Source organism: Passer montanus, unplaced genomic scaffold (assembly GCF_014805655.1).
Source record: "Passer montanus isolate IOZ18808 unplaced genomic scaffold, ASM1480565v1 scaffold4, whole genome shotgun sequence".
Lineage (NCBI taxonomy): Eukaryota > Metazoa > Chordata > Aves > Passeriformes > Passeridae > Passer > Passer montanus.
The window spans coordinates 2,819,291-2,844,850 of record NW_024368818.1 but is presented as its reverse complement, the minus strand read 5'-3'; the positions used below and the strand labels follow the sequence as shown (position 1 = coordinate 2,844,850).

The window sequence follows — 25,560 nt, the reverse complement described above, 5'->3', positions numbered from 1 at the left end:
AGAAAATTACACGAAACAATACAGATTTCACAGGCAGCTTTATCCCACACAAAAGCTGTAAGGGCAATGGAGAGGAGGGAAGGGATGTGTTCTACTTGGTTAAAAAGAGATTGGTACTGAAAACCGAAGTTTGTAAAAGAACAATTTCCATTCTCTGTGATAATATGGCCTTAAAACACCTCACACAGGTTAGCCAGCACAGTGCACTTAGGATCATGAGATCCATTAAAGGCTTTATTGCAAGAATAGCCAAGTGGATTTTTTTCCATTTATGTTGGTGATTGATAAATTGGTATTCTTAATTTTTAAGATTCTGTGAGCCTTAGTATTCGAACAAATTTTTCTAACATGAACTCATACAGTTTTAATTAAAAAAAAAAAATTGAAAGCCACTCGAGTCTAACAAGCCTCACCCCCTTTTGTAAAGGTTTCAAATAAATATCACTAAGCTTCTCAGACTACAATCAGCAATGCTATATATTTCAATCATCTATAGAATAAAAAAAAGATGGGCATGATCAGAGAACCTCAGCACTTGTAGAATTGAGCCCTGATGTGCTCAAAAAGCTGTCCGAGTGCTCCTAACAGGAACATCTGAGTAATAGTGAGGACTTGGGATGTTCCAGTGCTCTGGCTGAAGAGGATGGTGAGCTGTTCCCACGTCAAGGACATCATCTGCACCCACACAGCTCAGCTGTACTCTGGTGACCAAAGCTGCACAGAACACAAAGCTCACAAGGCTGGCACTCAGAGAATCCACTATTTCTTACACTTGGGAATTTCACTGGCAATGTGAATCTGCCCACTGGCAAAAGAGCTTTTGCAGCTATAGACTGCCATGTGTGCTAAAACAGAAAGCAGTTTTCAAAGAAGCTGAAACGAAGTGTGTGATTTATCTTGGTTAAAAAAACAAAGAGAAATCAAAATTGAGCAGAGCTAAAGGCTCTGTAGTACTCATGTGAGAGAGAACACTGGGATTTTCCTTATTGCCTTCTCTCAGTCCAAAGCAGAACTGAGCCAAAGAATTTTATGCCATTTGAAGCCAAGAGCAAGACCATCACCTGGAGACTGATATGGTGGTTTTGACAATTTCCTGTATTTCTCTGTAGAAGTACTGGGCACATTTAGCTGTTCAAAATTTAATCTTAATGAAACAAATTGTAATACTTTCTGGTTTACTGTTATTCTTCTTTAAACTATGAGAGAAATCCCTAAAAACAATTAACTTCTAGTTAATGTCTATAAATTAGCCATAAAATCTACATTCACTTCATCATTCTACCTCTATCAAGGAAGGGTGAAAGCATTACAAAGAGAAACCACATTAAAAACATGTAAAGACAACTTACAATCCTTTTGTAACATATTCATTTCTTAAAGTGGCTTGATTCACAAGATGAATCTTTGTTAAAGAATCATATCTATGTTCCTTATACTCCACTGTCCACACTTAAACTGAGGATCCATCTTTAGATAGTTCAATTTTTATCTTTAAGATGGGCTAATGAAACAGTGCATCTGGAAGGATGCTCTTTTCCACAGCCAGGACAACCAAAATCACAATAAAATTTTACTCATTTTAGGAACATTGAGGAGGTTTGTCCAATTAGAAGATAATGACTGTCACTTTCAGCAAAGATATATGTTATACTTTATATTTAAATATGCAATAATTTTCCAATACAAATTAAAAATATACTAGGGCTATTGTCTTGTCATTAAGAAGCAGTAATTCATCCACTATTGTAATCTTGTACATGAGCTATCTCCAAGCACTCCTAACATTTTAACTTATATTTCTAAACACAGAAAGAATCTAAATACCAACAGCTTCTAATAAGCATCAAAACAATCATATATACTCAGTATTTTTAAAAATAAGACAAATTCACAGTAGTATTACCAATGTGTCCAAATGTGTTTCTAAGTGTTCATTTCCAAGTCACTGTATTTTAGACATAAGTTGATATACTAAAAAGACAAACTGATAAAAGAGTTTCCAGACTATTGTCTTGTTCAGCAATACCTGAATATTTCTATTAGCTATAGCTAATACAAAAAAAAAAATCCCTAAGCAGTGTTAGTAGAATTCTCAAAACTGTGACAGACCTGATAGCTAATAAAATATGCTGGCAAAGAGCATATCAGTGTTTTAAAATTGCATTAAGGATGGTACCCAGATCAAAATCCTGACAGCAGCAATTCATAATACCACAGTGAGGAAAGGTAATGATGCCAGTTGTGTCAAAAGACAGGCTAAACTCATGTTTCAAGGGAAAAAAAAGGAACAGCTCAAGAACTGGAAGAGAAACAATTGACAGCTGCCAAGAAATACTTATTAGGGAGGGGAAATCTGCCAGAAAAAAAAGATGGTAGCGTGGAACGAGCACCTAAATTACTCATAATCTGCAGTTACATTATACATGACATTAAGAAGCTCTTTTCTTTGAAATAAAAGAGATGGGTATTTCTAGAAGACTGAGAAAATTACATGACAAATATACAGATTGGATTAATTCCTCCCTTCCAATGTCATGCTGACATATCTATATTACCTAATTAAGTTAAAGAAAATTGGCATGAAGTTAGAGAAAAACCACAATCATTTAGCTTTTTTACAATCTCTAAGGAATAGAGACCATGACAGAACTACTGTCATTTTCAAATTGTTCTGCTTTTGCTCTTTCTCAAGCTGGTAAAATCCAATTTTAAGTTTTTATGAAACTCATTCTTTCTCTTATTGTAGAACTTCTCAAAAATATTTTAGTATAGCATACTCAGAGAAAGTTTATTTCTCAGGGTGTAGTATTAGAAGAATTCCTGTGGACAGACATTTAGGGAAGGATTAATTTCCATGAACATGAAGGTATGTTATTTGAGAATCCCAGTCTACTATGAATCAAAGTGCCAAAAGCCAACCATTAGTGTTTTGATTTCAATAGCTTTAAATTTAAAAACTAGGAATCCATGGAAACTGATTCATAATACTTAATTATGAGATGTATCAGTAAGCATGACATTAATTACTTAGACATTAAATTTAAGAAGAACCTCATACCCTTAAATCATAGAGTTTATTCTGTTTAAGAATACACCACTTTAGGATTTCCTGATCTAAATTTTGAAGGTGATTATGATCACAATGATATAACATCCAATTGGGCAATTTCCTAATATTGACCAAATGTCTCTTCCTACAGTTCACGTATGAGCTGCTGAAATGTTCTTACTAACAAAGAAAAACCACAAATATTCACACAAAGATCACTGAAGAACGAAACCAATATCATGGTCTGCTGGGATAAATGAACCGTGAAGCACGCAGCTCTGAAACGTGGCAGCATTTGTGTTTCCAAAGCACCTGAGAACTTACAGTTTCACAGGTGAGACACCTGGTTTCGTTCGTTAACGTTCCCTGGAAGATCTCGTGCACCCAGGTGGGCTCAGGAGGGCTGTTGCTCTCACTGTCCACGCTGCCATTGGGCACGCGCCCGTTCTGCTTCTCCTGCTTCCTCTCCTCTTGCAAGATGTCCGCGATGGTGTTCAGAAGGTAGTTCAGGAACTCGTGCGCGTCCTGCTGCATGTAGTTATCAAAAAGCTCTACGAGGTAAAACAGAAGGCTTACTAAGTGATCAGTTAGTGCTGCACTACAGAAAGGTTTTTAAGAGAGTCAGATTTCCAAACCAGTCCTTGATTTCACATCTTGAATCATTCCCGGCAATACAACACTAACCCAAAATGCCTACTCGATAAACTAAGCCAAAAACATAGAGGGTGGGAGAGGGGACAGCAAGTCAGCTTTGCTCTGACAGAAATCACTCAGCTGATGGAAATTACCCGCAAACTGAACCACACTGCAAGAAAACCAGGGCACAATTCAATGGCCTAAACACAGGTGTATGTGGAGTGCCACAGAACTGGTACAGGACATTCTGCCCAGCCTCCAGATGCCACTGGATCTCCTACAGCGGCTATGCTATCTCTGCCAAGCTTAGATCAGTGTCTTGGATAACACAGATTCAGTAATTGTTACTTCTTTTCTCTCTGACCAGGAATTGCTGAGAGGAAATTTACCTGCCTATTTAAACAGCATTCTATATCCCCAGCTAATATCATACAAGTCTTTTAATGTGCAATTACTTCACTTTGCTGGCAATCTAAGAATGTTCTAAGAGACAGGTCTTCAGTGTACAAGTTCATCTATCATCAGTGGATAGATGAATGAAAAAGACACTCAGTGAAGTTAAAGTTTTGAAATGCATACAGGCACGCCAGGGAAGCTTTACAGCCATTCACCTGACCAGGAATAAACTTCAAATAGAAAAAAAAGGTCCAGGGTTATTAGCTAAGCAGGGAAACCCCGATGCTAATCTAGGTCATTTGGAGAGGTTAAGTAGTGCAATAGGTCAGGCAAGAGTAGGAACCATGTAGTTTATTTAATGAACTACCACACTATTTTTGAGACAAGTGAGTTCAATCTAGCCAATTGCAAGGTCTTTATTTAATCAAGTAAATCAAGGCAGGGCAAGAGTTACAAGTCTCTTGAGGTAAAAGACTTCAGAGGTTCTTCACAGTGTAGTACCACAGGCCTGTCAGGGCTGAGTGCCCAGTCAGTAATAAGCACTAACCACAGCAAAGTGAAAGCTACAGATTGTTCACTTTACAATTAGAAGAACTTTACGCAAATACAACAATACACCTCCAGCTGACTTCAAGCCAGCAGCTGCTTCCCAGGCAATTAAACTTCAAGGTCATTAATAGAGAAACAGAATTCCTTGGGTTAGAAGGGATCTTGAAAATCATTGAGTTCCAACTCCCCTGCTCTGAACAAGGACACCTTCCAACAAGAGCAGGTTGCTCAAAGCACCATCCAACCTGGCTGTGAACACTTCCAGGGATGGGGCATCCACAGCTTCTCTGGACAACCTATTCCCGTGCCTCACCAACACCACAGTTGATAATTTCTTCCCGATATCTAATCTAAACCTGGCCTCTTTCAGTTTAAAGCCATTCCCCCTTGTCCTGTCACTACACAGTGGGTGAAAAGCTCCTCTCCAGTTCAGAGATGTATAATACATGCATGCTGTATTCAGACACTGCAAATACAGATGGAGCAGCAGCTTTGGAGTCTGGAATACCTTAAGACTGTGTCCTCAGTTATCACCCTGGTATAGCTGGATACTGACTGAAGAGACTCTAGACTGGTGTTGCACACCTACCTGGTTCTTAAACTAACTCTTCTTTAAGGTTCAAAATTATAAACCCTTCCAATAAGCACTTAATAGCATATATGATAAGCACATAATTGCAGCCTGAATGTAGCTATTTATTTGTACAAAAGATGAGAGTATCATCATTAAAGAGGTCCAAAAGTACAAGGGTTGAACTTGCACATCTGACTTCTCTACTGAAGGTTTTCCAATGGCCTTGCTCTGGGTAAAATTTTAGTGGCATGACATAATTACACATTACAAAGAACACTTTCTATAATGAACTTAATGGCTCCTGTGGTTTGCTTTCTGCTTTCCATCTGAATGATCCTCTGCATTTGTTATAATGAACTGTTTCTGTAAATGTATCAAACACAAGCACACTTACCCGAGTATACATGCCAAAGAAGGGAATGAGTTTTCTACTCTGCACAGGCAAGTGATTGTACAGCACCCAAGAGCTTTTTTTTTTAACAATATCATTACAGCTCATGGAGTGCATTTGCTGGAAGAGCCATGTCAAACTAAGAATGTCATCATAATATTTTATTTCTTGTTTTTACAACGGAGATAGTCATCATTTAAATGCTTTTTCAGTCTGTATTCACGGTCTTGGAAAAGACTGCAACAGTATGAACACATCTATTGCAGCAGTGTTAAGCATGGTATCTCATACAGTTTATTTAAATGTAGTAACTAATTCTTAAGGAAAAAAGTTGTGTTTTTATAAAAATGTATCCAAATTGAGTAGCAGATTAAAAGGCTTAATTTATATTTTAACATAAAGTAATTTTCTAGAACAGACTGAAGAATTAGTCCTGCAGATAAGAAACAAAAAAATGTGAAAAATCCCTAGAAAACTCTTGAAATTTAGGATAACAATGACATTTAGAAAACAATTTGCCACTACTTAGTGGTTTTAAAAGTAGGTCAAGTTACATATTGCATAAATTCTAAGTCAATTTTAAAAGGTGGGGGGCTTTAATCTAGATTCTTATGGGCAAATCTTTCCACAGACTCTGGGAGACTGATTCCTCCATTCAAAAAATAATCTTAAACAAAGAACAAAGGTTTTACAGTGAACTTTGGTTTTACAAATATTAAATTCCAGAGAAACAAAACTAGCAAGCAATTTCATAAGCGGATAGTGACAATATGACAATACACTTTAGCTCTATTTGAAGAGAGAGAGACAAGGATTCCCCCTCAAAACTGCTCCAGGGTTACACCCTTATCCTGAGGCCACCTCTTGTTTATACTACAGCACCAAGAGCACTTTCTAAATGGGTACTTTACAGAGCACAAATACACAGGCATTTAGCTGGTATGCACTATGTCAGCTTCAGAATTAAACCATAATTGCTATAATTATTACAAAAGAAAAAGAAAAAAAACTTACCATTTTCTTTTCGTAATCTTGTTATAAATTTCTTGGGAGGTATTACTCCAACTTTTTTCTTCTGGGTGGCTATACTGTGGAAGAGATCAGCTAAGCATGTAAGAAGATTCTCTTTTTTTCTTGGCTGACTCTTGTACGCTAAGACTTTGTCTCGAAATGGTCGACAAAAATAAAGTGCCTGGAGAACGGAGTTGCAGTAGCACGTATTCCCGAACTATAAAACAAGAGAGAGATCTGTGAGTTTGCATTGCATTGCTGTAGAGAGGTAAAAGTAATTCCAAGCTGTAAGAGAATGCATAAGCAGGGGTCTATTTTCTGCAAGTCATTTCTTCCTGACTTTAAGGTAGAGCAATAAATTGATGATGCACAAAGGATTACCAAGTACACTGTATGTAAGTGCATGAAAACCCTAGGCTAATTTGAACAATACTGTTTAATTTTGCCTCACTTAAAATTTAACTTATTGGTAATATTTTACATCTATTTGGGTCAAAATGTTAAAAAATACCCCCAATGTCACAAATCCCAAAATATGCTCAGGTAAAAATATCTGTCTACCACACATCAGTCACAACAGCAATGAACATGCACAGCATGACCTTGTACTGGCGAAGAAATTCAGATAAAAATGGAGAGTGCCTCACACACTTCAGGAATTAGATTCTCCAAATCTTAATAGCTGTCATCAAAGTCCAAAATAACTACTTTAACCTGCTCCTACATTTTCAGTTCTCGTTCCAGGGTGGCAAGATTTGTTTAAGGAAACTCCTGAATGCCAACGTGACATGGCCTGCTGAGGATTCTATGGCAGCTGGAAGCTTGAAATCAAGATTGAAGGGAAAAGAGAACACAACTGGGACGTGCACACTTTGAAGGAGACAAGCCACGGGACTGAAAGAGGAAAGTAGAATCAGCAAGAAAAGTGTCCATAACCCACTTTGTACCAGGACACCCCAGCTGGGACACTCCAGATGTCCCCCTCCTCAGACTCCTTCAGGGCCCTGAGGTCACTGGCACTGTCTGCAGCTCACCCCAACACTGCAAACATCCCCACCACTCCTGTCAAGGCATGGTGAGCCATCAGTGGCTAAAGCCATCCCAATTTTAAGCTGCCCTCCTCCAGTGGAACCTATTATCCAACAGTGAAAGTGTGGGAAAAATCTTTACGAGGCTCTCAGCAAGTAATCCAGCCTTTGAGCTGCAAGCCCACAAACTGCAAATTGAAGCATGCACCCATTGCACACATTCTGCAAAATGTGGAAATAACATTCAGATTTATGTTAAACAGAGATAGCAGCACATATAGGTAGCAAATTCTGAGACTTTATCGTTGTGATGGGGAGAATTATACAGCAAAGACTGCCTTCAGAGGTATTTTAAGAGCAGGCTCCTTCAATAAAGAACTAAAAGCTTTCACATCTTAGGAATAACAGGGAAGTAACTACTTTTTGCTCTCTCCCAATTAAACAAGAGCACCATGCAATTTAATTACAAAAACTTAAAAATTAATTACTCTCCTCTATTTTAAAGTGAAAATGAAATATGAAGAACTACTTTCTAAATAACCAAGACTCAAAGAATAAGTAGGAAGCATATTTTAAAAATATTAAGATGTATCCATACTAAAAAGTAATGAATTTAACATCCATTATTTTTCTTTATTTAAGCTAGGAAAAATGTTTCTATTAGCTTTTTTGTGGTCCAAATCTGCAAATAAGTCAATGAACATAAGAGAAAAACTGGGGCTTTTTAACTTATAGGAAGCTGATGAAATCACACAGTAGCTTCAGTCAAAACATTTAATATTGTAAGCTGTTTATGAGTTTATAATTAGAAACAGCCATAAAAAGAGAACTACATTAAAGTGTTAAGAAAGTTCTTAAAATTTAATCAAACTGGAAAACTGCTAAAATTTCTACAGCAAGTGTCAAAAGATGAAAAGCAAGCAAATTAGAATTTTCGTAAGATTCCAATTTCAAAAAGGAGCAGTCTGGTGATAAATTAATTAGAATGGCAACCATGCAGTGAGAGACGGACAAAATATGAAGACCTCAGAACACAGAACAAAATTCAGATTAATTTAATATGAATGTATGTTAACCTACATGCCTGTGAGTATAAAATAAAAGCAACCAGATTAAGTTCATAAAAGGCTTTCTCCAACCAGATTGAGAAACACAGCAGGCAACAGAAGAATGTTTGAAAGCAAACTCCTGAAGAAAATTTAATTAGTTCACATTTGCTTTATCTCTAAAGCATCAGTCTTTATCACTTCAAAACTCAAAATATTTTTAAAATAAATGCTTCCAATCATGAACAAAAATTGAAAAGGTACCTGTACTAAGCAACAAGTGGAAAATGGTTGGGAGGTTTCTAGACTACGCATCTACTCAATTTGCTAAATGAAAAAATGCTGGTCTGACCACCAGTATTTCTTCAGCTCCCATCTTTAGAGAAACACCCAACACCTTTGCTCCAGTCTCCCCATGCTCCCACCACCCACTCAACACCTACACTGAGCTTTCTAATCCAGGACCTTCAGCACTGGGCTGGGCTGCCAAGAGAAACCTTCCTGCTCCCCAGCCCAGCCAGCACTGCCGCAGAGCCACAGCACCTGGCAGTGCCAGCCCTGCACTCTGGGACCTCATGCTTGGCCAGCCCGCCTCAGAACAGCAGTAGAAAATGTCAAAAAGTCCTTGTTGGGGCCATCTTACACTACACATGACTAAGAGATGTAAAAAATCCACATTTTTTTCTGTTTATCGGTTCATACTTCTCTGCTGCTCTAAATTCTGAGAAATCAGACTGTTTCACAAAAATACTGCATTCTCTACATTTTACACACACACACCCCTTTTCTTTTTCTCATTTAAATTCTGAAAGCAAAGTTACAACACCCAAACCTATGTGGAAAAATTAGACAGTAGGCAAAACAAAAACACTGCACACCCAAAAACACTTAATAGTTTACTCTTCTGATGCACACACAACTGGGGAGAAATGTGGTTGTTGAAAACCCCATTCAACAAAGAGATTTACAAGAACTTAGATCTGTTTGGAACACTGTCTTTGAGCAGTTCTGGGGCTCCTCCCAGCTCTGATGCACTGGCAGCTCTAATAACTTTTCATTCTTGCACTGGTGCATTCCAGTGAAAAGGATTTCTGCAAAACACACAGATCCACTGCAAGAGACTGAATAATCAAATCTTCTGCTCTAGAAATCTGGTGAACTGCTTAAGAGTTTCCAGAGCAGCTCTCTGAGATTAAAAACCTTGTTTCACCCTCACTGGATAAAATGATTGATGTAATTTGTGAAACACATAGATTGGAACAGTTTGCATTACTGCACTGAAGAGGGAAAGAAGAGTGATAAACAGACTTGATGCTCCTGGTTGTCCAGATGCATGGGACATCACATTCCTAATGCTTTCATCTTACCACATATCTTAGATATTTCCTGCTGATTTAGTGAATGATATTGTCCCTTCAAGTCTAAGCTGAATTTTCCATTCCCATCAACCATCTGGTCTTCCATATGTTTCCCATAATTGCCCTTTCTTAGGTCTTCTTTTACCTCTCAAATTGCTCTTTCAGCACATCCTCTGAACAATCTCTAGATTCTACTACAAAGCGAAGAAAAGAATTAAAACAGTGCTTTTGCCTCCTCCTCTTTTATGCCACCACTGGATAAATTGACAGATCTCTACTTCAGGATTGCCATCTTTATCTAAAATGCTTTTCTGTATTCCAGACACCTCAAATGGCCACCTATCACACAGAAACCTACTGACTTCCATATTATTTCCCTTTTTGCCATTACTCTGGAGAAAGTTAGGACAAACAAAATCAATAAACAAATTAGAAAAACTTAGCAGTAAATGTTAATAAGCCTCTAGGAGATTCACTTCCTGTAATTGCTACAAATGAATTAGAGAAATCAATGAAGACAAAAACTATGATTTCTATCACTTCTCAATCTAATTATCTAGTATTTCTTTTCATTATCACTGTCATTCTTTCTAGTCATTGGCCATAGTTTGTTACTTTCACTTTTCCTGGTAAATTTACATGCTGCAAGTCTATTGCACATTTATGGTGTATATGTGATGTGTTAGCAAACACAACGTGCAGAACAGAGCTGAAAAACATTCAGGCACCAACATCACTGAATTTCCTTTGCCAACCACTCCACCTGAAAAACAGCACCAGTGTGCCATAAATGTAATGAGATCCTATCTTATTATTTGTTACAATTCAAAGAATTTTAGCCCATAAAATTTTATTGTTTGAAGCTAAAATAAGCAAAATTCCTGCAGTAGGCACAAAATTAAAAGCACTGTGATATACTGTAGCTGCCTGCCTCTTAAATGAGTGCAATGACAGATATCCACTCAAATTTCTACTCCCTCTTGAGCACAAAAAGCCAGAATTTGTTGATATATGTTGATACGACATATTAGGAAGATAGTCCTTTATTGAACCTTCTCCTAAGGGTAAAAACTATGAAAATCTTTAAGGTTAGGTGTACAATACAATTTCACTGTTAAGTCTTAAATCCTCTCTGGACTTGGACAAGAAATTAGGAAAACAGTTTATCTGTCAACAGAGTAACAGATCTGAGAAATCATGTCATTGGAAAAATGGAAAGCCTCAGCTCAGCTGCAGGACTGAGAGGCATTAACAGAGAAACTGCTGCATTTCCTCTTCCCAGAGAAGTAAAGCTGCACTTGGGGAGTATTGCAGCTTGCATGAGGAAAAGAAATCACTTGAATTTCAGTGACGGGGTTTTGAGATGCACGGAAGTCAGCTTGTCAGTGTTTACTGGCTCCACAGTGCATGCTCAGATTGCAGACTCTCAAACCAGGTCAGCGCTGAGCACCTGGAGGTAGAGACACCTTACAGTACCAGGACAACATTTAAATAATCAGTTTCACTAAGAAAAGCAAGACAATAGCTCTTATTAAATCAACCTGTTTTAACTATGTCATTTCTGAAGCCCAGTTAATTTAATATTTCACATCAGTATAATTCAATTTCTAACAAGTTACAATTTTCATCACTAATATCAGAAATTAAAGTTTAAATCATTCCTTAAAACAAATTATTGATTCAAACAATCCAATATATTTTTTTTCTGCTTTCCTCTTTGGGCTGTATTTTTTTTTTTAATTCTTTATATAAATAGCAGATATAAATACTACCTAGCATCACAGTCTTTCACAAGATTTTTTCTTTTAATAAATTTTTTTTTACTTTATTGGCATATTATGAACAACAAGCTACATATTTTAAGTAGCCTTCTTTAAGACTTACACATTTGAATAACATGAAAGTGATGTAAAAATTACCCTACAACTAATAAAATGAAATAAAAGTATTCAATAGAGAGCCCATTTTAACAATCCAGTAGCATATTTCAACAAATACACTAAATACTGAAAAACATTTCAATAATATGAATATTCAGTGATTATATTTTTCAGAAATTTAAGCATTCACTCATCCCAGTCTTGTTTAACCAACCTATTCCTGTCCTTTCAAAGCAGTAAGTTATGTTCTGAGACTCACATTAACCAAACCAAAATAGTGTTCATTGACTGGAAATTGTTCCGGACCAATCTCTTTCTCCAAAGCTGAGGCATTGGCGCCCTAGGAAAAAATCAAAAGCAGCAAAATATTAGTGTGGTAACAGTGAAAGCAGCTAAGGAAAAAAGTTTTTCAGCAAGAATAAGCAATCAAAACCAACAAACCATCCATTAAAAAAACCTGCAAAACACCTGGTTACAACTAAAAAATACGTTAGAGATGTTTCCAAATATGTGCTGTTCAAAAGGATCTCAAAGTTATATAGTTTTTATGTATTTTCATGCAATTACACTGTTTCAATATTCTTTACTTATTCTTTCCAGAGTCGAACTACTTTGGTAACACTTGCACTAACACAGGATGCAAAGCAGGTCATACAAGGCCAACTGGTGAGCTCCTTTTAAGAAGAGTAATTTTCACACTGTAAAGCACATTCCAGAATAAGTTAAGAGATGCAGATTGCTCACAGGAAGCAAAGACACTGGTCTGCTTCACTTACACTGAAAATATAAGTTATTCTAAGTGCTTTGCTAAATGCCTTAAACTTTGTAAAACTAAAAAAAATGTAGTACAGCTAGTGATGATGCGCATTACAAATGTTGCAGCCTTTGCCCAAAAAAAATCTGTTGGGTCTGATCCTCAAAAAGAAGCCAGAGAATGTTAGTTTGGGTACTCTGTGGCTGTTGACTGAACTGGTGCAGTAAACACTGTGCTTCAAAGAAAAACATTGTTTTCTTTTCTATTTAGAGACAGAAAAACTTGTATCCTGGAAAAGTCAGACTTTGGATGAGTTCTTACACTGATTGCTTTTAGAGAAATGGAAATGTATACAACTTTTTGCATTCAACAAAACTGATATCTATATATCTAGATCTATTTATATATATCCTCAATGAGACTAATACATGAGCATGAATATTCCAGCAGGAATACAAGTGCAGCTAAAATAGAGCATAATATGCATCAAAGAACCTTAAAACCACAACTCCATCCCAACAAGTTCATTTTTCACAGCAAAGATATAACAAATAGCCATTACATGGCATATTACAACAATTAATTTACACCAAAATCATGGACTGCACCAAAACCAGCACACAGGATTGCACAGATTAATTACAGACGGGGAGAAGTGTAACAGAAGGAATATTAGAACTGTGTTAAAATGTGTACAATAAAAATGAGGTGATGATGCGGCATCTGCCACAGTACGACCTGGTACTGCAGAACTTTACACAAACCACCTTAGCAGCTCTGAAACGGGAAGCACGTGCCCAAAGGTCCATGAGGAGGTAACAACCTTAACCAGAATAGGGCAAAAGCCAGGAAAACTCCACGCTTGACACACCACAGCTCTGCTCCATTCACAGCATAGCCCCAGCTGCTGTCATCAGTCACATCCCCTCCAATCACCCAGTTTGATAAAGCCTCTCCTTTCCTGAGGATTTAGCTGCAGCGCTTATTACTTCAGAAGGTGTTTTCAAATGGAGATTATAGTGCTGAGGAAACGGGCTATAAACCCTCATTTAAGATTAAAGCACTCTGAGACTCCGAATATTTAGTTTTGCAGCCTTATTTAAATGTATCCACAAGCTCCAGTAAGGTGAATATTACAAATAAACGAGGAAAAAGAAGGAACTGTGGGGGACTTTTACACTATTCTTAAAATCTCTACCTCTTTAAAAATAAATTCAAGAGCAGGTTTAAGGAAATTCTTTCTCTTTTCAAAGCTAGGGTGGAGTAGCTACTTTACTCCATCTTTGAAAGGTAAATATTATGATATAAACATTGATGTTTCTGTTTGCACAGACCTGAACACTGTATTTAGTTTTCTAGCACAATAAAGATCCGACTTGGCAATAAGAAAGACATGCTGAGATACTACCAGATCGTCACGGTTTTCTGAGTATTCAAAGAAGCTTCATTCAAGGCTCAGACTTTCACATGACTTCAAAGCACGGCATCATCTGTGTTTAAATGCAGCTGTTTATGAATGTTAGCACAAACCAGCTCGGATGTTTTACGCCACTGTAAAACCCCTCAAGCTACTCAGACTTCCCTTTACAGCTCTCTTTTTGTCTGTCATAAAGGATGCTACCTCTCCCTCCAAAGTAATAATTTATCCTGTGCACAGTGTAGTGGTTGCAAAGAGCAGAAACACAGCAAGAGTACACCAAATGCGTGTTCACAACTGACCCATAAAAGCTATTTTAAAACCTAATTATCCCTTGCTTCAAAGTGTTTCCCAGGCATGATTACAGCCCACATTATCAGTCCCAGCTGACTCTTCCATTATGGAAATACAGATGCAGGGGGGAGCACTGCAGCAGCACCAACCATTATGGCTCTGTGTCATCTCCTGGACATGAGGACACAGGAGGTTTAAGGCAGAAGTGGGAGTGCCTCTCTTCCTCTCTTTTCATCAGCCAAGTTGGAGTTACTGGACTTGGGAAATTTCAGGCTGTGCTGTATGTTGTGGAGTAGAGAATTTATTCCTCTGCCACTTAACTGGGATCCCCAGGGAAAATCCCCAAATAAAACTCTCTTTTTGGGGGGCCTCACTTAATAACACACACAACAGGTGTTCAGTCTCCACACTGCAACCTGGCCTGGATATTACACAGGGGACAGAAAGGAACATCATTAAGTTTGGTCAGCACATCATCCACCTCCAATTTCCCTTGTCCTTCTGCGGGGAAGCGCACCTGGTCATTATCCAGAAATGAGAAGCAACAGAGGCACAGCAGAAGTCCAAGAAGATGATAATATTGCAGTAGTATTGGGATTTACCACTTTTAGCATTGCAGCAGTGTAAAAGCTGCACAACCAAGCACTGCCTTACATTAACCCCCTTCCAGCACAAATACAATAGTACAGAGAGAGAGCACTAAAATTTCTTGTGGTACATGCAAACCAGCTTTAAAAGTGGGAAGTTCTGCAACTAAGGTGTGTTTACAAGAACATAGTACGAAATCAAGATTTGCTTTTTATTTGTTACTGAAAATTATCAATGATTACACAAAAACCTTTACAAACCTAATGAAAGTCAGGTGTAAAACTGAACTACTACAGATTTCATCCTTCAAAATGATAAGTAATGTAACCTTTATTTAATCATGTTCAAAGCAGTTGAACATTAATTGTTGTATCTCCTCCATCAAGTTAAAGGAAAAAGCCATACTACTGGATTTATAAATTTTGCCTTAAATGCTAATTTCTTATTGAAGGGATAAGGATCTATTTGTCAAAGAAGTCCCTTAATTGTCTCAACTTTTTTTTTTTAAGAGCTTGAGTTTTGTACAAATCAACACATTTAACACTAACTAGATGAGGGTTTTATTTCAGTTTAGCGGAATCAAAGCCCAGGAAATACAGTGGAATAGGAAGGTGTATTATCTTTGAAATGTGTACGGTTTTATTTTCCTGATTTTCATGTTTTACAAATATACATCATCTCAAATTTCTAAAACAAACTAAAAAGCCCACTGATACCATATGTTTCAATGGAAAAGGGCAGAAAAAAACCAAAGCACAGACCAATGCAGATGCATTTTTTTGTTTGTTTTGTTTTTCACTTGCTGAAACAATATCATTAAATGCCATTTATTACTGCCTTTTCTCAAAGCCTCAGAGCTACACTGTTGTGGTGTTTCGTGTTGAACTAGTCCTTCTGAGACACCAACAGCTGACACAGGGATAAGGTAACTGGAGCCAATCTGTAAAACAAATCAGTTGGTGCTTAGGACCTGGCATACACACCTTGGGCTGCAGAGCGTTCTTGCCAGATTAGTTACAGGCTGCTTTGTGACTGAACACCAGCTGCAGCTGATCTGTGTTGTCTGATGTAATTTCCTCCAAAAGTCATCTAATTTGGGCACTCTATGACTGCTCCCAAGATGCAAACCAAAGCAGGGGAAACTGGGATGCCACCCTACAATAAAAATACTGTCTAAAAGCATGTCAGCAAGCAGGCAAACAACTGCAGCATTAAAGTGTCCTACCTGGTCATTAGCATCCAACCTAGCAGGCAGAATTTCTCTTACAAAGCCTTGATTCATAACCAGCCTAACGTGCTTGGAGGCTTACACATCCTATTGGCCTGGGATAGGGGGGTTTGATCTATCCCTTTCTGGAATAAAGATCACTTGAGAGCTTGGTGGGTCATCTTTTTACTGTTTAACAGCTTTACCTTCTAGTTTAACTAAGCTGTATATTTCCTCAGTAAAATGAGAAATGCTAATTTAATACAATTTTCTTTTCTGAAAACTTACATTTGTCACCAGCATCCCGAAGATCCACTTCTCCCTTCACACGTGCACTATGCTAGATCCTTCCCTACAATGCTTCCCACCTCACTCAAGAAGCAAGGAACAACACTGATTAAAGGTGACTCAAATAACTAAACCATGTTGCACAGGCATATGTAAGCAAAATTTTTTAAACATGACCTTAGCTACAGGTAAATGAACCATACCACCACACAACACAGAACTATTACCCAAAATTTTTTAAACATGACCTTAGCTACAGGTAAAATGAACAATACCACCACACAACACAGAACTATTATTCTTTCTAGTGACAGAAGGGCATCACAAGTAAAAGGGAAACTCAGGAATAACAATGTTCCTGAACAAAGGTAAAATTAATGGAATTACTTGTAATTTGCAAAAATAAATCTCAGCACAGAAGCACTCACTACTGCTTTCCCTTTTTTCTTTTGATTAGAAAGATTCTTCCTTGTCTATGTAACTAGTGAAGATATACAGAATTTCACAGCCCAATGCACTAATTAATACACTGTGGCAGGAATTCTCTGCTAAAGAAGAAATGCAGAATTCTACCCTTCCAGTTACATTTTATCAGAATATGTGAATGCCTACATTTCTGTGTACTCACACAAATCAGGACTAAGAGCAAAGAGAACAGCTATCTTAAATCAGCTCATATTTGTTGCTTCAATTGCAACCAAAACTGAAACACAATTCTTTTGATAGTGTTTCTAGCCAGGAAGTAGCAGTGAAATATGAGTGGGATTCAATAATCCTTGCTGTTCATTTCTTTGCAAAACAACATGCATTATTAATACATTAAATATTTGGATAGTTTCAGTTAATGCTTTTTAAATACTTCCAAATAGTGTTATTTTATTAATCAGTCTAAGACATAGTCCTATATACTCTCATCATGTGCAGCTAAGACAAAAGATTTTCTGAGTATGAAGTAAAAACACCTCTGTCCGAGTAAGGAAAATTATACCAAAGCACAAACTTAATTTCTCTTCACATTTGGTATGTCTACCAAACCCATCTTTTCAAGCCCCACTGAACAGTCACAATGTATTTTCCTTCACAGCAACTACAGGTAGCAGCCTGTACATGAGAAGTGTAAGATGGTGCACCCTTTTGAGTACTGAAGTCAAAGACAAGCTAATACTTCAGAAAAATTAGACTCACCTAACTACCCAAAATGCAGGGCAAGTGGGGAAAACACATTTGCTCAATAGCTGTTTTTTATAAGCTGCATCCTGTGGTGTGTTTTATATGCTTTTATTACTTACATAATTCCAGTTTCAGAAAACAAATATATTGTTTTTATAACTTCCCGTTTTCATGGAATCATAAAAAGAATTTGAGTTTATAAAAGATGGTAAAGATGTTTTCTTATTTTGGTCTACCCACATTAATACAACCTTCTGGTTTTACTGCAGAAAATATATAGATTATTTTTCTCCTCAACTGAAAGATCAGATAGATCTTACTGAAATGAACCATTTGTTAAAAGCATTTTACTTTAGCAATCTCCCTAAGTCAGGAAAACAAAAGTTAGTCCTTGCACAGCTTTTATACACTTCTTCCCCTCAAGAAATTTGAATAGAAAAGGCCCTCTTGCCACATTTTTACAGAATCATTCCTAGAAGTTTTAATGCAAATTAGTTGCTTCAGGAATGTAAAAAGTAAATACAAAGACCACATCACTGACTGATCTAATTATTCAAGTGTTGTCTAGTAATGGGATCAGTTGTTCCCACTGACACAGCTAAAAATTCTGCTGCCCAGACTAGAGTCCAAACTGGTATTTCATTTTCCCTTGTGCTTAGAACATGCAAGATGAATATACACACATGTGCAGGTAAAAAGAAAATGGAACAGTTACATAAATCAAATCATCCAAATAAATAATAAGTCAAGTAAATAATTCCCTGTACTGGTATAGATACTGCTTTACAACTAGGTAACTTGGAGAATTTTCTTCTTTGTGTTTCATATTTGACAATTGTTTTATGTTAAGAGTCATATTTTGACTTTGATGAAAATTGAAAACAAATTTGTTGAAATTAATTAGTATACTAAACAGTGCCACAAACCCAGTATTCTAAGGACCAAATATAAATATTCATCTTTTATTGCAGCATGTTACAGCTAGAAAAATGATGATGACAAATCCTTGAATCTTAGTGCCGTGTTTATCATCGAAATGTCTCCTGATAAGAGCTCCAACAGACGAGTGGACTTCCCCACTGTGGTGCAAGCTCCCACCCCACTGCCCAACAAATACTTCTCCAAAAACTCCCGGGCTTGCAACAGAGCCACCACAACACAGCACATGTCTGAACACCCCGGTCCCCGGAGCACGGCACGTCCAGGTCATCGTGCCAGAGTGAAACGCCGTGCCTGACACACAGCACATGTTCCTTCTTGCCAACTGTGCTAAACGAGCAGGTCAGACAGCTGGATAAAGGAACCCCACAACACTGAGGTTTCCTCTGTGTTGCTTTAGTCCTCTCCTTCTCTGCTGTTTTCTTTTTCTGTCACCTCCTCGTTTTGAAGCTGTTTTCCCATAACTTTTCTCTCCTTGCTGTAATTCAATTCTCATTTCTTCCAGCATGGGTCCTCTGTATACTTTCCTGTGGAATCTGTTAACCTGATCATCAATTAATGTTTAAGTCTTATAATCTGTGCTCCAGAGGAGACAGTGCAATTAGAAGGAACACGATGAGTACATCACAGCCATTGCTGGCTGGCTGCAGACTCTGGCAAACATCAATTTACATTAAGTGCAGATTTCACAATCAGGTTTGAAACCCTACTGTAAACAAACAATTCCTGAAGCAGTAAGAAAGCCCATAAATGCACACCTCTTTCACAGTAAGCTAGAAAATTTTCCTGCAGCTGGGATTGTTTATAAAGCCTCTCTGCTATGACACTCAAGGTAGGTGCACTTCAACCTTCCCTCAGCTGGGCACTTCCAGGGTCTGTTTCCTCTAAGATGCCTTTTCCCACACATGCTTGTTTCAACTCTAGCACCTCTGAAACATCTTCACCCTAGTGAAATGTGACTGAAAGGGACAAAAGGGTGCTCCTGACAGTGCCCCTCGAGAGGAGGCAGGCAGGAAAAGGACAATAGCCAGCCATTCAGAGTGACTCTGCACGTCTTAATCCTCTCAAAAACACAACAAAAATTTGGATTGTAAGACAAGCAGAGGTTCTCACGCAGAACACACTGTTACATCACACAATCAACATCTAACCACCAACTGTGTATTCCATGTCAGGGCTGGGGGGCTGAAACAATCACTGAAGATATTCAGTGACAGACCTGCATGCAAGATGCTGAGATGGCAGACGGAGAAGGGAATGCAGAGACAAACACCCAAAACACGAAGATTTTGATGTCTAGTGCTACAGCTTCTAGATTAGCATAGTTTTAAAATATTATCACACTTCTTCAGGTTGTGTCAACATCATCAGCCACTTTTTAGAAGAAACACTGAAAACAAGTACTACTGCCATTACAACTTCCTTGAGCATGTCTGAGACTGACATCTCGGAGGCTTTTCATAGCTTTTAAGCTACAAATGTAATTTCTATCTTCTCTCTGCTTCAGCTACTCAAAGACTTGATGCCTTTTAACTGCTAGCAAGTGTTTCCTGGATTCTAGACAACAGAAGCGGAAGTCAGAAGTCCTAGATGCAATCTGTGAGTATAACATGGGGCACATCTTCACTGCAGTTAGCCTAGGTAACTTTATCTCCTCAGACATGCATAAAAATCCCACACAGTTCAGTGAAGTAAGGCTTTGACTGCAGTTTTAGTCATGGATGAGGGTAAAGACCAAGTTCTACTTTTACTGCAAAGACTTTAAAAATAATTTTAAAAAGCAGACCACACAATTTTAACCTCATCCAGCCACAACAAGAACAGTGGCTAAAGCACTCAAGGTAAAGGTATTTTCAGAGCTTTTCCACAATCTCCAGCCTTGTAATTAAGACTTACTACAGCACAAGGAAGCATGTGAATGGTGATATACAGCAAAGAATTTTAAGGAAGCTGAAAGGCAATACAACACTAGGACACATTACTGCAGAAAGAGCCCTGTTAACATTGGCATGAACACTGAGGTGTTTGACCAATGAACTAATGCAGCATATACAAAGGAACCAACCAACACAGACAGGATGCTCATCCCCAAAAGGTACCACAGATAAACTAAACATACAGGTTATCACTCTTCACACAACATGCCCATACTATAAAACATAATATACTGCTTCATAATATTCAGGGCTTGAACAGCAGGGGTAAGACACATAAAATATAAATGTATCAGCAGAAGCAAAACTTGAATTTGGATTAAAAAAAAGAAGTCATGTAACACAGAACTGCAATGGAAGAGTTTCTTCAATATAGTTCTAGACTGCTCTGTTACAGATTTAACTGTACACACATGCTAGGTTTGTGTAGGCACAAACTGTCTCTTGACAAAAATTGCCTGTTAGTGGTGTTGTACTAACAAGAACTTTTTTCTTCACAAGAAGACACAGAACAGTCTGAGAGTTCTTGTAAGAGGCATGGGAAAAGGCAAGAAAAACTTGTAAGAATTCTTCGGTAGTTGTCTGGCACTTTATCAAAGTGTGTTGACACAAAGAAGCATTGCCAGAAAAAAATTAGCATTACTCAGCAATTATAATCCTCTTCCATTTTGTAAAACATATGCTGAAACATAAGTATTTGACTCTTGTTAAAGATTTGGCTCGCCTCAACCACACAGTTCTGAACAACACCGCAGCAAACACCACGTGCTCCTTCACACTATCTTTACAGATACACTTTTAAGCACAATCTTCTATTAACTGCTGAAAAGCTTTTACAGCTGGTATCCTATGCTAGGTGTCCTATATCACAGTACTATTAAAACTTATGGATTAGAAAGGCCCAACAAAAATCTTATGCCTGGAGTTCATCCACCTCAGTGCACATGACAGTGATTGGACAAATAGTATTTAATTGCCACCAGAATTTCAGCTTTATGGATACAGACACTTTAGTCAGTAATAAGAAGATTTTTTTGTTGAAAATTTTATTTCAGGATTGACCTAAATCTCAGTGACACAACATCATTTCTAATAAACATTAGACACACAGAATAATCTTAAACTATCTGCTTGTGCAGTCCAGACCTATGCTTTGTGCGCAGTCCAGAAGCAGAGCAGTGAGGTCTCACACTTGACCCAAATCAAGAGGCCAGCACTCAATTTATGCTGACACAAAGGCCAGCAGCCAGCTCTGGGTGAAAAGATGTCAGCTAGAATTGCAATAAAAGATCACCCCAGCTCAGGGGACAATCACACTGATTCCTCAGCAACCCAAAACCTGCCTTCAGAGAATGGACACTCCTGAAGCACATGGTACATGTCCCACCAATCTGGCCACATCAAGATGTCAGTATGATGCCTGATAAATATACAGCTGATAAATTCAAGAAGTCAGACTCTTCCAATTCCAAACTAAAATATGTCACCTCCCATGTCAAAAAACCCCATTATTCCAGTGACTAAACACCACCTGAGCAATCCCATCCTATGGGCTTACAGATATTCACTCAAAATTCTCACAGGCCACCTCCAGAAGATCTGTTTGAGACATTCAAGCCTCTTTGCAGCACGATTTATGAAAACCATAAATCGGTTTCCAATAATATGAAACGTAAGCATTTCTCACTGTTTGATGAGACATAATAATGGCAGTTCAGCAAATTAACAGAGTAGATGACAGAGCGCGTTTTTCCCCTTTTTCATCTCTTCCCTTCCCCCGTGGAAACACATTTGGTAACAAGAACTTCCACACGGCAATGGAATAGACAGAAGAGAGCACAAATGTAAGAACTTCTGCTATGAACCATCAGCACATCTCTTCCATAACAACCAGTAACTTCTACTGACTAAGGGATATTTCCTTCCTTAAATTCATCACTCCTCCATCAGCACATTACTGAGCTCCCCACCCCTCTTTAAAACAACCCAAGAGAGCTCTATCACATCTGTGCTCCTGCTTATGGCTCTAATTCACCACGGGAGCGAGCAATGCGAAAGCGATCAGGGGGAGAAGCCTCCTGTCGGGACCTGGATCGATGCACACCACACAGGGAGCACGGGATGCCCGCACGTGTCCGGGGAACCCGGGGAGCACCCGGGCTTGGATGGGCCGTTCCAGCCCCACTCGGGAGCGCAGGGACGCTACGGAGTGTGCCGGGAGAAGGCGGGCGCTTCCAGCAGCCCGCCCGTCACCACCACGGCTGCAGCGGGCAGCCCGGGCCGGAGGCAATGCCCGGAGCGCTGCCCCCGCTCTCGGCACACTTTGGGGAAGGCTGCGCTCCGTCCCCCCGCGCTCCAGCCCCGTCCGCAGCCGGGACCCGGCTCATCCCGCTCGGCGCCCGCATCCCGGCTGAGTCTGCCAAAGCCGATTAGCCCCGCTCCGCTCCCGACCGCCTCCCACGGCCGCGCCCGCGCCCCCGCAGCCCGCCCAGCGCCGGCCCTCGCTCACCATGGTACAGATGGAGGCGATTTTGGAGACTGTCATTAGGATTTCCATCCGCCCAGCGCCATCTTCCGGCCCAATCACAGCGCCGAGCCGAGCGGAGCCGGGCCGGGCGGGAGCAGGAGGCAGGGAAGGAAGGCAGGGGGGGAAAGCAGGGAAGGCAGTGAGGGAAGGCAGGCCGGCCCCGCCTCCCGCCGGGTCACAGCCCGCTCCCCGCCCTCCGCCCCGCCCGCCAGGGCCGGCACGGCTCGGCACGGCGCCGCGAGAGGCACGGAGGGAACGGGCGGGCTCGTCCGCGGCGCCAGAGTTTGTACAGAGTCACCGAATCGGCAGGGATGGACGAGATCGCTAAGATCTTCAGTGCAAGCGTCCACCCAGCACTGTGACCCCTGAACCACATCACCCAACGCCCGAGCGAGACGCCTCTTAAAACACCTCCAGGGACAGCGACTCCACCACCCCCCTGGGCAACCTATTCCGATATAGAATCACGGGATGGGTCAGGCTGGAAGGGGCCACAGTGCGCCAGCCTCAGACATGTGGGAAAATAAAGCTGATGTGCAGAGTAGTCATACCCGGTAATTGAGGGACGTACTTGAGAAAGAGCTTAACCATATTGTTTGTCTGCAGATTGTAAGAAGAAATCTGGATGCCTTGTTCAAGAGTTGATACCTGCACTGAAGAAGCACAAAGCTAGCCAAGATATCTGCCACCCTGTCTTTTTTCACACATAGGAAAAATCTTGTAGATCAAGATGAATTATTATTAAGAACAATGTCAATGCACACAAGGTCTTGATCATAAATACATCTATTCACTGTAAAGTGTTTTAATATCTACAACATTAAATCATTGCAATTTCTACGATCTTCAGAAGTAAATGTTCTTTAGCAACTAAGTTAATGGAATAGTAAATTTTCCTTCAGCTGAAACATAAAGGATATGACTTTAGAAAGTATTAAAAATGAACTCCAGTGCAACCTGAAATATCCTGAAAATGGTTTTATATCACATAAAACCATTTTATAAGATACCTGTCATCTCAAATAGTATATTTCAAAAGTATGGTAGCTGAGAAAATGAACACCTCTTGGATGAATACATTCTGAAACTGTTGCCACAGAAACCATGGGGGAGGACAGCATCAGGGGAATGAGAAAGAATAGAAACAAAAGTAGTGGATTGGCCATTTTTGAGCAAAAAAAGCAAGAATGGGTATTTAGCAGGATAGACCTGTCAAACCTTCAGATATCCAGCAGTTCATCTACTGAAATATATTTGCTGCCAGAAACATCTCCAAAACAATTCCTTACAGTATTAGTCAGATCCACCACAACAGATATTCCTCTGCCATCCAGAGCAGACCAAATTTCAAAACATGACATGAAAAAAATAAGGCAGTGTGTTGTCTCCCTGAAGCAGAAAAGCACAAAAAGCAATTGCACTGTTGCAGAAGCTGATACCGTTATCTGGGAGATAATTCAGTTTGGAACCAATTATGTAGCATCAAGTGGAACCGTTCAGGCCAGAGAATACTGCAGGAAATTTTGAAAGGCACTCAACTGGAAAATCAGAGATTGCCTAGAAGTTTCTTCCTTCCCATACATTAGAGAAAGAAGGTAAAGTATACTTGTTGTGAAGTTCTCTTTCTGTCTCTAGTTCCAAAGCAAAAATTCAGTTATTTTGGAGTTATTTCAGTTATTATTGGCTTACATTTCAAAAAGTGTGGAGAATGTATGGCTGTGCTGGCCTGTATCTGGCAGGTATGGATAATCGTGGTCGGAGACTAAGAGCAGCTGGGAAGATGCTAAATTAGTAACATACAGAGAGACTCATTTTGTTCTGTGTAAACTGAGTTGCTGTGTTATAAGCAAACTGAACTCACACCACATAGAATGAGGGGAAGTACAGAAACACTTTCTGCACAATCAACCATTAAACTAGAGTAAAATATGAAGAAATGAGGAATAGAATTGAAAATCATCCCGTAATTGTCATCATCAAGCCCTTTGGGGCAACTGGAATTATTCAAAACCGAAGTCCATTTGGTGAACTAAGGAAAAATAGGGTGGGTAAACCAGGACTGTGCATGTGTTTGTGTATACTTGAGACTACAGAGTTTTGAAAACAGAATGACTGTAATTCATATAGATCAGCACGGTGACTGACCTGGTCTGAGAAAAGATATCAGTCACGTCCTGTATCACTGCCTGACAAAAGGCAACCAGAGCATCTTTGCCAACTGGCCAGCCAATCTGCTGAGGGGAACTGTAATAACAAAGAAGGAAGTTTCTTGATCACAAACCATGGGTTTGGGGATAATTTTAGCCTGTCTGATATCTACTGCAAGTATAACACATTAGGATGCAAGCAATCAGGGAGATTGCTGGAAGGCATCAAGGATAACTTCTTAACTGTGGCTGAGCCACCCAGGAGTGTTTTGCAGCTGGATTTGCTCTTCACTACCAAGGAGGAACTGGGGATGTAGTAATCAATCCCTTGGTTATCAAAGCCTGGGCTGTAGTGATTGAGGAGTTCAGTACATGAT

General features: G+C 39.2%; 1 protein-coding gene across 2 annotated transcripts in view; it reads right to left on the bottom strand.

Moving 5' to 3' along the window:
- Positions 1 to 23,189, bottom strand: part of USP12 (ubiquitin specific peptidase 12) — a 32,841-nt gene extending 9,652 nt beyond the window's left edge. The window contains exons 1-4 of one of the 2 annotated variants that reach the window (XM_039718523.1): positions 23,019 to 23,189; positions 12,178 to 12,258; positions 6,610 to 6,823; positions 3,374 to 3,600 (exon numbers count right to left, since the gene is read on the bottom strand). In XM_039718523.1, coding sequence (XP_039574457.1) covers positions 3,374 to 3,600; positions 6,610 to 6,823; positions 12,178 to 12,258; positions 23,019 to 23,066 — 570 coding nt within the window. In that variant the 5' untranslated portion in view covers positions 23,067 to 23,189. Of the gene's footprint in view, positions 1 to 3,373; positions 3,601 to 6,609; positions 6,824 to 12,132; positions 12,259 to 23,018 lie in introns of those variants that run through there. The other variant, XM_039718524.1, reaches the window with a different exon arrangement.
- Between the last annotated feature and the right edge of the window lie 2,371 nt (positions 23,190 to 25,560).